Source organism: Pygoscelis adeliae, unplaced genomic scaffold (assembly GCF_000699105.1).
Source record: "Pygoscelis adeliae isolate BGI_AS28 unplaced genomic scaffold, ASM69910v1 Scaffold108, whole genome shotgun sequence".
In the NCBI taxonomy this organism is placed as follows: domain Eukaryota; kingdom Metazoa; phylum Chordata; class Aves; order Sphenisciformes; family Spheniscidae; genus Pygoscelis; species Pygoscelis adeliae.
In genome coordinates this window covers 50,428-61,652 of record NW_008825498.1, presented here as the reverse complement: position 1 = coordinate 61,652, position 11,225 = coordinate 50,428, and the positions used below count along the sequence as shown (strand labels likewise).

The 11,225-nt window shown below is 40.2% G+C and overlaps 1 protein-coding gene across 1 annotated transcript; it reads left to right on the top strand.

Annotated features, from left to right (window-relative positions):
* The first annotated feature begins 2,274 nt into the window (after nt 1–2,274).
* Nucleotides 2,275–8,219, top strand: REEP2 (receptor accessory protein 2). Its single transcript, XM_009331367.1, has 6 exons — nt 2,275–2,345; nt 3,749–3,869; nt 4,433–4,546; nt 4,916–5,063; nt 5,370–5,527; nt 8,132–8,219. The coding sequence occupies exons 1-6, from the start codon at nt 2,278–2,280 to the stop codon at nt 8,204–8,206; spliced, it is 684 nt and encodes a 227-aa protein (XP_009329642.1). The 5' UTR covers nt 2,275–2,277; the 3' UTR covers nt 8,207–8,219.
* Nucleotides 8,220–11,225: the final 3,006 nt, after the last annotated feature.

The window sequence follows — 11,225 nt, the reverse complement described above, 5'->3', positions numbered from 1 at the left end:
GACTCCTTTTTAATGGATTGAAAAAAAAAAAAAGCCTGGTTTGACCCTCAGTTTTTGAAGGTGTTTGTAATCTATGGATTACAAACATCGTAAGAAAAAAAAAATCAGTGATTCTTCCCTGCTGCTTTCTGCTCTTCTAGTTTCTGGTCATCTGCACTTCAAGGACTTCTAGAGCTAGAAGTTGGATCCTTCTAGTTTATTTCTTGTTGTCTTTGGCTGTCGAGTGTAGGGTGAAGGGTGGCAGGAGGAGACACAGGGCAAGAGACCTGTGTCCAGTATCAAAGATATGAACATGCAGTTTATTTAAACAGGAACAAAGCAATGTTTTCTGTTCTCAGTTCCTCTTCTAATACTCCTGAGCATTCTGTTATCAGAATGAAAAAGTCTAATGAGCACTGAGCTTATGGTTTTATCAGGCTGTCTACAGTGACCACTCCTGAGTGGCATGAGCTAATTTGTGTAACCACAATAGTTTTCACTAAGAAAAAGCAGATACTGTAAGTTTGTTACTTTGTATTTAATGACATTTAGCAACAAAATGTCAACTGGAGATCAAGCGGTATAGATCCCTTTCTGAATTCTTTAATCAACTCATACCTAATTCCCTGGATAGAAAAGTATCTTCTGCACATTTTGTCATCTTATTATTCACAACCTTTTCCAGATCTTTCATGAAGATGAGCAGCACAGATCTCAACACTGATTCCTGTGGGATTCCACTGGTAACTTTCCTTATTGTGAAAAATGGCCATTTATTTTTATCCTTTTGTTTCCTCTCTTTTAACCAATTGTTAATCCTCAAGAGTCCCTTCCTTTTTATCCTTGACAATTTAGTTTCTTTGAGTGTTTATTTAGGCCTGTTGGAAACTTTGTAGAACAAATTCCATACACTCTGCCTGTAAGGGAAGCACCGTAGCAAGAGCTTATGGAAACCTTCTAAGAATTCTGCTACATTTGTGAGATTCATTTTTTTTCTGCAAAAAAACATTTTCCTCATTATGTTATATATATCTATGTATCTGCTAATTGCTTTTATTATTGCCTTCATTTTGCCTAATACTGAAGTAAGATTTACTGGTATGTAGCTTCTCTGAAATCTCTCGCCTATTGGGATCTCTGTTTGCCACCTTTGATTTGTCATTATTCACACACCTTTTCATACAAGAGCTGATTTATGTTGCTGCATTGAAGAGTTAACCATTTGTTTCATGGGGTTGCTTTAGAAGTCAAGTAAAGGACACCTGGTCCTGTCCAAACTGATGATACAAGAAAAAAAAAAGAAGGCAGGAAAGCACCATAAAATACAAGTTTTGCTACTTTCTGTTATGAAAAAAATGCACAAAAAAGTGGAAATAATTTGGGCTACTAACCACTATCTTCAAAACCATCCACTGTGTTAGAGGGGTTGGAGGCAGCATAATTTTATTGTGTGGGGTTGGTTTTTTTTTTTAGTAAGTTTTGGAGGGTCTTTCAAGAACAGATCACCAAATTTTCCAACAGATGCAAGTTTGGGGAAATACCTGCTTTTAGAAGTTCATTTGCTGTAACAAAGACTATCACTAAACTGTTCATGTAATTTTAATATATGGATTAATGTGTGGTTTTAATATGTGGAATTTCCTTGATTCAGTTTAGTTCTCCTTTCCCATTCTCGATGACACTAAGAGTGTTAAATTGCTTTTAGCAGAGGTGACCTGTTTTCACACTGAGCCTCTATATAAAAAGAAAAGAGAAATGCTCATGTAATTTCTGGGAATAATGATTAAGGCAAAGAATGCTTATTAATGAGTTAGAGCAAAATACCGTATCTGTTGGGTTTGGGGTTTTTTTCCCTTCCCAAGAAAAAACTTTAAATCAAGAAAGTACAGGGCTATAGTTGAAACTAAACTTTTGCATATGTGTGTATATATATATTTATTACAATAATCATGGTATGTGAAAGACTATAGCTTCTTAAAGTGAACTGCTTACTCTTTTTAGATAGCTTATTTGGGACTTTAACACTGTTGCATCATGATATTGCTACAGGGCATGCATTCATCAGTGTATCTATATGCATTTATCTATTTAGAGCACATTAATCCTACGTGTTTTCCCAAACTATAATGTACCATTTGGTATGTGACCCAATCAATTACTGATTATATATGCCGCCTTGTTGCTGAATTCATCTTAATGTGTGGAGATGATGAGTCATTTTTACTGAGAAGACATTTCGCTTTTTTCTGGGTTCTGATGGATGTCTATTGAGTGACTGCTCTTTTGCAGGTGAAGTGGATGATGTACTGGATTGTGTTTGCCTTTTTCACCACTGCAGAAACACTCACAGACATTGTTCTTTCTTGGTGAGTTCCTTGGTGGCATGGGGTTTTTTGTTGTTTTTTTTTTTTTTTCTTCTTTTTAAAAGAAGAGAGGACTAGTGTTAGGATGCTAGGAATAAACTCTCTCTCCTTTAGGAGTTTTCAATCCCTATGAAGAGTCTGCAGGTTTGTAGATATTGTGGGTAGCAGCTGCAGTCTTAGCTGTCTCATCTCCGGTACTTGCAAACAGTTAGGATAAATACACAGTATCCATTCATAAAATAAAATATTTTTGAGAAGCTGTTAATGTGAACTGGTAAAGTTTGAGAAATGGTGGTCTAAAAGACAATTTAAAAAAAAAGATGGTAGAAGGAAGACAGATGCATGTCTGTGCTCTGAGTGGCGTTTTACATGATGAAATTCTCTTCCACTAGTGGGGGTGGGGTGGAATAGAGTCAGAGGAAGCAGGTTCGTAATGCTCTCAGTACTGTGTGTCATGCTTGGCAACATGGAGGCCTCCAAAAATGACAAATCATTGTTACATGTCTTCACCTGAACCTTTGGAACAGGATATCTTCAGTTTCTTCATTGCTTTAGTGTTTGAGCTTTGCATAGATCTCTGAAAGAATACTAGTCAAGAGTTGTATCTTTTAAAGAAACACGAAATGGCTACACTTGCCTTACAAAAGAGCTCAGCAGTTTTGCCCCTTCCTGCATAAACTTTGAAAAGCAGACAAAGATCTAAAAAGTACAAGAGCTTTGGCTTGTTCACATACTTAAAATGAACCACTGAAAACAGAAGTCTCTTACTACTAATAGAGACAGCAGAAAGTTTGCACTCACTTGTTTCAATCTCTGCTACTGTATCTTCCCAGAGACTTTATTGGGTAAGGGTTAGAGATGAAAGACTTACATGCTGCCTGCTTTTTTTCATTTACACTCATCCTCCTTTTGTGTCTTATCTGAGGAGTACCTACTGGAAGTTTCAGAAACTTCCAGTTTCTGAAGTTCAGCCTTAGCAGGAACTTGAGATTTATTGAGATACGTAGTTGAAAACTTTGGAAAATGAGAGGGAAACTAATGTAATATTAACATCCAGTGGATACTCTCTGAATAAACTTAAGAATGATGAGAGTAGCTATCAGATTGTAATTTGGTGTGTTTGCAGGGCTGAGAGATGCCCTGTTTATGGAGTTTTCATGGCTATGGATGAAAGACTAAATGAGACTCGAAGAAGGTATGTCCTAGGATTCCAAAGAGGGTTCTGCTATTCTGACCTGATACATCAATTCTTTTGTTTCTGAGCCTTTATCTTGCCTTTGCTCTTTCTGCCTATGCTGCTCTCTACCAGTTATCTCCATCTGTCTCTGTGTTGATCTTGATTCCAGTTCTCCATCTTTCTCTCTCTCTCTCTTTTTTTTCCCCTCCCCCTTCCCTCTTTCTCTCAGGTTTCCCTTTTATTTCGAGCTGAAAATTGCGTTTGTGATTTGGCTGCTCTCCCCTTACACCAAGGGCTCCAGTGTCCTCTACAGGAAGTTTGTGCACCCAACGCTCTCCAATAAGGAGAAGGTACTCGCTTGTTATTAGAAGATACTGACCTGTCTGGGAACTGACTGACTTCTGATTCAGTTATGCCACAGTAAAAACTGAAATGTGTGAATCATGCTTGTGCTGACATTAGTGGATGTAGAATGATTCTGTCTCTGACAAAGATGTCATATCGCAGCTTACTGAAGATCGTAATGTAGCCAGTAGTTTGCCTAATGCTTAGAAAGCATGTTTGGCTAACACAGTGTCATGAGCCCTTATAGTCACTGTCAGTAGTTAAAGCTCTTTGAATCACGATAGGAGCAGCATGTTCTGTAGCCGTGCTGTTTTTTCACATTGTCAGTGTAAGCAACTGCTTTGTTTCAGTTGTTACAATTTGGAGATAGCATACTTCAAGTAAAAGTTGCATTTGCAAGCTTTCTGTAAGTAGCAGAGAAACTGCAGTTATGTGATCAATGACAGCTGATGCTGATAGCCTGGAAAAAAGCATCCAGATGAGCTTTGGGTTTTTAAGGGTGATGGTGGGGAGACTGATCATGTTTGTAACGAGGAGCTAAATGCCATGTTCCACATTGCCTTCCTAGGAAATTGATGAATACATTACTCAGGCTCGTGACAAGAGCTATGAAACCATGATGCGAGTTGGCAAGAGAGGGTTAAACCTTGCTGCCAATGCAGCAGTTACTGCAGCTGCAAAGGTAATGCAACGCCTTCTGTAACATTCAGGAATTCCCCAGCAGTTTAGTTTTGTGTGCCAGCAATTAGTGCTATGGGTCTGTTAGGGATGCTGGTACTTGTTGGTACCAATCTACTTTTCCTTTCCTCCAGTTTGCCTTGCAGTTAATCCCATCCTTTGACTTATGAAAAGTGGAGGGTGAGTGGAATGGATTTTGCTTAACCTCTTCCCTGTTGGTCTCGGGACCATGCTTTTCTTTTTCCCTTCTCTGTTTTTTTCAGAGCACCCTAGTGGGGAATAGGGCACCTTTCCTCTTCTACTGAATGATCCCATGTGAGATGATCTTGGTGAAGGTGAAGTGCTCTTGACCCTAATTTTTATGTCCTCTTAGGGCCAGGGAGTTTTGTCTGAGAAGCTGCGAAGTTTCAGTATGCAGGATCTCACTCTGATCCGAGATGAAGATACTGTGCATATGCAAAGCCATGAGCCACAGCTGCGCCCCTCTGGTGGGAGTCTTCTTGAAACCATTGAGGATTCAGGTACAGAACACCCCTGCTGTGCCATTGTGTGAGGCCTCATACGGTGAGCCAGGAGGGGAGGAGGGGTTCCCTAGACTTTTCATGCGTTGGGTCTCAGAAGGATTACAAGATTCCAAATTATCTGGGAGAAGTTGTGTTGACTTCCCTAGTCCCTTCCCATCTACTAACACATCTCTGTACTTTTTGGATTATCCTTCTTAAGGATTGTTGACATGTCACTTTCATGTGGTCTTTCAGGATGGGCCATTTTAGACTTCATGTGATTTTTCAAAAGTATTTGCTAAAACTTTCTCTCTTATTCCTTAGCTTCCTGTTACTCCTCAGGAGAGGAGAGCAGTGTAGCACAGAGGTCTAATGGAACCCCGTTGGAGACTAGAACAGACCCATCAGATGAAGATGCAGGAGACAAACTTCCTAAACGTAGCCAGAGTCTCAAAACTCCTAAGAAGATAGTGAAAGCTGAGGTGAGCTGGTGTGTGTCCTGGTTATAAATATAAGTAAATTATTTCCAGAACAGACATTGATTTGTGAGCTTTGTTGGAAGGCTCTGACTCCATAGTCTTGGTGCATTTAAAAGCTGTTTATATAAACGTTGTTGGACTAAGTCTTTGCTAGTTGAGTCGTACATCAGAGGACTTGCCGTCTACTTGCTATATTAGTCTCTAGCTTTTGTATTTTTATCATGCCTGTAAGCCTCTGTCATAAGCCAGGACCCAGCTTTGCTTTCTTTCGGGTTTTGTGTTGAAGGGTGGGGCATTAGATATTTTTAACATGTTTTGTTGACTATATCCTCTTTCCTGTCTGTTACAGTCTGAATATATAATACTACTGTGACATTTATCCCTGGGACAGCCACTTTCTCCTCATGTAAAATGCAACGGTTCTGTACCCTCTTAGGCCTTTCTGGACTTCTGCATATTAGATATGGGGAAAATGTAATTTCCCCCTCCATACCACTCCCCACCCCCCCCACTCTCCCTCACCCTGGGGTTTTGTCTTGAAGTTTGGGTAACTAGTCATTGTTGAGCTGTCCCCTGCGTATGACCATGTGATGATCCAAGATATTTACAGCCATTCAGATGGGATATGAGTTGCCTGTATTCTTATAATTAAAACAAACTATACACAAAAATAAATGCAATTGTGTCCAAGAGCCATTTTAGCTTAACAATCTTTTTTTCCAGCTGTTGGTGTGTCTTGTAGAATAGGCTTTTTGAGGTGTTGCTTTCCAGGTTTTGACTCTTACTTGAACATTTCTTGTGGTTTGATGTATATGTGATAAAATGCTTCTCTCTTTTTGTGAAGTTGGGGTCCTATTTGCTTGATTCAACTTGGACTCCTAATTTTATTTTTTATTTTTATTTAAGATAAAGAGTGCTATATGACTGGCTCACATTGTCGAGCTTTTCAAGCTAAATATTAAATAATTTGGAGGACAGTAATTGCTTAGAGCATCATTTTAAGTCGTACTGTTAACCTGATTTTTATGGTGTACAGGACACCTTTGCATGTGATTAAGTACTCTTGGTAACAGAATCACAGAATAGTTGAGGTTGGAGGGGACCTCTGGAGATCATCTGGTCCAACCCCACTGCTCAGGCAATGCCATCTAGAGCAGTTTCCCAGGACCGTGTACAGATGGCTTTTGAGTATCTCCAAGGATGGACATGTATGTATAAAGATGCATTTAAAATCAGCCTGGATCTTTTTTAAATTCCCAAGGCTTACTTCTGAGTTGACCCCTCTGCTTTCTTCTCTAGCATAATAGACAGGAGCAGGGAAATAAGAGGAACAAAATTTGATTCCAGGCTTCCTAGTGAGGAATTTTTAAAGTGAAATTGTGAAAAGACAGTAACGACTCTTCTATGCTGTTTATTGTGAATACAGAAATTCCGATAAAGCCCTTTGCAGGCATATTGGTTTTTATGCTCAGTCTGGATCTTTGGTGTAGATGTAGGAATTGTAGGAGGTCTTTGAGATCTCTGAGATTGCGCAGAAGGGCTGAATGCATCGTAGATCATAAATGTACTCTTCTTGCCAATATCTAGAATGAAAAACACTGGAGTAAAGCGTGCAAACTAGTTCAAGACGTTTCTACATCTTTCAGAGAACAGCATTTGGGATGGCAGTCAAGAAGCAGAAAAGTTATAGCAGTGAAGTGTTATGTGAATGTTATCAGTTAGAAATATTGCTATGTCTAATCTTTTGTCAAGACGGCGGATGTCAATTTTATTATCACACTTGTCCTGTTCTAGAATGTCTTCCTCTCCTGGCTGCTATTTGATGGGTGTGCTCAGAGTTATTTGTTTACTAACCAAAAACAAACGGAATGGTTAGAATCGTAGAATGGTTTGGATTGGAAGGGACCTTTAAAGGTCATCTAGTCCAACCCCGCCTGCAATAAGCAGGGACATCTTCAGGTTGCTCAGAGCCCCGTCCAACCTGACCTTGAATGTTTCCAGGGATGGGGCATCTACCACCTCTCTGGGGAACTTGTTCCAGTGTTTCACCACCCTCAGCGTAAAAAATTTCTTCCTTACATCTAGTCTGAATCTGCCCTCTTTTAGTTTAAAGCCATTACCCCCTGTCCTATTGCAACAGGCCCTACTAAAAAGTCTGTCCCCATCTTTCTTATAAGGGGGCTTTCTTATAAGCCCCCTTTAAATACTGAAAGGCTGCAGTAAGGTCTCCCCAGAGCCCAGGATGTGGGAGCTCACATTGCCGGCTCATGTCCAGCTTTTCATCCACCAGTACCCCCAAGTCCTTCTCCACAGGACTGCTCTCAATCCCTTCGTCCCCCCAGCCTGTATTGATACTGCAGTTGCCCTGACCCAGGTGCAGGACCATGCACTTGGCCTTGTTGAACCTCACAAGTTTCACACGAGCCTGCTTCTCGAGCTTATATAGCTTCTCGAGTTAAATAGCCTTTTTGAAACAACAGATGACATGAATAGGGTCATCGTGTTGTAGTTGTTTTGTCCTATTTTCACTCTGCGTTCTTGTATCTTTTTCTGTTAGACATTTAAGTGTTAAACTAACCAAAGATGCCTCTTTTTCTTTCTCCTCAGCTTCCAGGAAGAAGTGTGAAAGCCCGCCCTAAGAAGAAAGCTGCAGGCTGTCTTGCTTCTGGCGAGTCATCCTAAGGAGACTTCCCCCTCCCCAGCACCTGTCTCTGTCCCAGGATTTGCCTGTCACCTTTGAGGGGAAACTCCCCAAAGGAAGGGAGCTGAGATTCATGTACATAACAGATACTGCTTTGTAGAGCTCATTCCAAGGAAAGGGGGAGGCTGGGTTTCAGAAAATGGAGTAGAGGATACACATCCTTGAGAATTTTCTCCTTTTCATCTCTCTGTTGGAGGGAATGCTGATATGTCTGTACATAGCCTGTTGCTTTGGAATTCCCACTGTATAACCCTAGTTGGGGAGAATCTTTGCTGGAAGAACTGACTAGGGTTAGAGACATCCATTGCACCAGAAGCTGGAAAAATATTAGACACTGGAGTTCCACAGGGGTGGGTGGTTCCCTAAAATGTCTTATCTTGCTCTGGGTATTCTTCTGCAGCTGTGTGTTGTTAAGAAGTGCCCACCATGATTCATCCTCCTTAAGAATGGACCATACCTGTCACGTCCATCCCCTTTGAGAAGGTGACTGAAATGATGTATGCTGAGTGCTTTTGAACATAAAGGACTAGCTCATGGGAGGAGTATGCTAGATTCCCGTTACTAGTACTGGAAGATGAAGAAATTGTTTTTATTTTTTCTGGAAGGTGAAGGGAGATAATTGAAAAACTGAGTAATGAAGAAAATGTGCTGTTATGTGCACACGTGATGCAGTAGATACAGGTATCTGTAAGAGTTAACTATTGAGAAGGAAAGTTGGGCATCTGTAAGATTTTGGCTCTTTTTGAAGCTGCTTGAATTTTATTTCAGGTTTTGTTGTTCACTTTGATTCCTGTGAGGACATCAGAGTGAGGTGAGTCCCATGCAGTGGGAACAGTTGGCAGGGAGACTGTTGCTTTGCCATTTAGTGGTTGAACTCCATGTCATCCTGATGCTTGTTACTATGGACAAATTCTTTCATTCTAGCAGATGACTGGGGAAAATCTGGCTCAATATAGTCTGCAGGCATACTTGAGAATTTCAGAAGCCCTTATCTCTCAGCTTTAGGAGATCCAATCCTCAGGGCATGAGAACCGATAAATAGCTGCTGTATGAATTTCGCTAATTCCAGGTTTCCATTTATGGGGGCTAAAAAGCAGGGAGTAGGGCACAATACTGTGATTAATCAGTCCTCTTGCCTTATCCTACTGCAGCCCTTGCACAACTTTTCTGTCTGACCATGTGCCGTGTTTATCAAATGTCTTGAGACTTGAGCAACTTGGGACAGAACTACATAGAATGTAGAATATGTATCGTGGGAGTGAAATTGCAGTGCTGCAGGGAAAATCTGCATCATGCCAAGCCATACTGGATTGTAATCTGTTGAACATTGTTAAGGGGAGATCCCCTGTACACATGGCAACAGAGTCAATGGGAATTTATGAGATGAGTAGGGTCCTGTTGTTGAGATCTATAGTGGGGCAGCACCATTATAGACATGGTTGTTTGAATGAATACTTGATGGTCTTAATCTTTGCTGAAACTACTTGTCAAAGGAACCTGGCTCCTCCTTCCCTACTGAAGACCATTCTTAGCTCTAGGTGCAGGCATTTGAGTTTGCCCACATCTTTTGCTGTCACATTTCTGAAATGACGGTTGATTCTTCACAGAGCTCAGTATTTTGCTGTTGGCAATGTATAGAAGCAGTTCTGCAAGTAACGTTCCACAAGTATTTCTGTCCTAAAGAACAGCCCTTCAAAAGTTTGTAAAGTTGAAGATTAGGACTGAATTTTTTCTTGTTTCCCATTGTCTTGGTGGCAAATTGTTATTAATTGACTAGTTATTAGAAAAATATAGTTTAGTATTAGGAAGATTGGTTTCCTATTATTAGAAAACCAATTAAGTTGGGTTTACTTTTATTTGTAGCTTTTTAAAATCGAAGTCTTGACAGGCCATGTCAGAAACTTGCATCTTGTCAGAAATACTTGTCCTAAATTATCCATAAGGCCTCATCCAGAAGCCAGTAGAAAAGCCTTGATTTGGCTTTGAGTTTTGAGTTTCACAAAAAAACCCAAGTATTTTGTTCTTTTTAGTTTGTTAGCAAACATTGCATGTACTAGGGAGACACGTATACCAAGGCATGTCCTGAAGCAGGAATTCTTTCTGTTTCCAAAGGAAATTCCTCTCTCCATACGAGGGATAAAAATCTTTACTGATTATGTGGAAGATTCAGTTATGAGGAATTGCTGTCCTAGATTTTACTGTACTGAGCAAGATAGAACCATTATTCTTTGTATACCAAGTATCTCTACGACCACATTTCTTGAAAAAAAATTTTTTTAACTAAAAATTTCCATAGCAAATTATTCATGTAAACCATTGTGAGGGACTTGATTTGGAAGCCAAGGATTGGTTAGTCTCCCCTTATGCTGATCTTCATGCCCTTTCCTTGTGCATGCGTTGTGATAGTCTTGGATTACTCGGTTTTCATATGGTGACTTTCCAGAATGTTTTCTAGAGTCAGTTCATTTGTAGTAACTCTTCCTGCTTTGAAGCACAGTAAGAATTGCTGAAGACTCAGTTTTGGTATTTGGATTTACCTTTGTCTTCCTGAGCTAGGTCCTGTGTTCAGTATCTTTTACTTAACATTGATGCTTGATGTCATCAGCCTGTGGGTAAATACGCGTCAGTCTTACTCTGACTGTTGTTGTACAGGGAAATTAAATTACTTCTGGTTGTAAGAGAGAGTCTGGAGTAGAGTCAGGGACTGTTACCTGGTGTATGATACAAAGCTGATGATGTCAAGCAGCAGAACTTACCCAGAGCAAGAACCATGTCTTAGCATGGACACTATTTTCTTCTTCCAGTACAAATGCGACTGCTAGATTGTGCTCTGCTTGATCGAAGCCTCTGCAGATCTGCCACCACCCACATGACCTCTTAGTGAGTTTCTAGATGTAGTTCTGCATTGGATGGCGTGGTCTTGCATAGAAATTCTCTTGTTAATGAGAACGCTGAATGTGCTGTTTTGATAAAATGCTTTTATCAGCTGTTGTTCAGTGT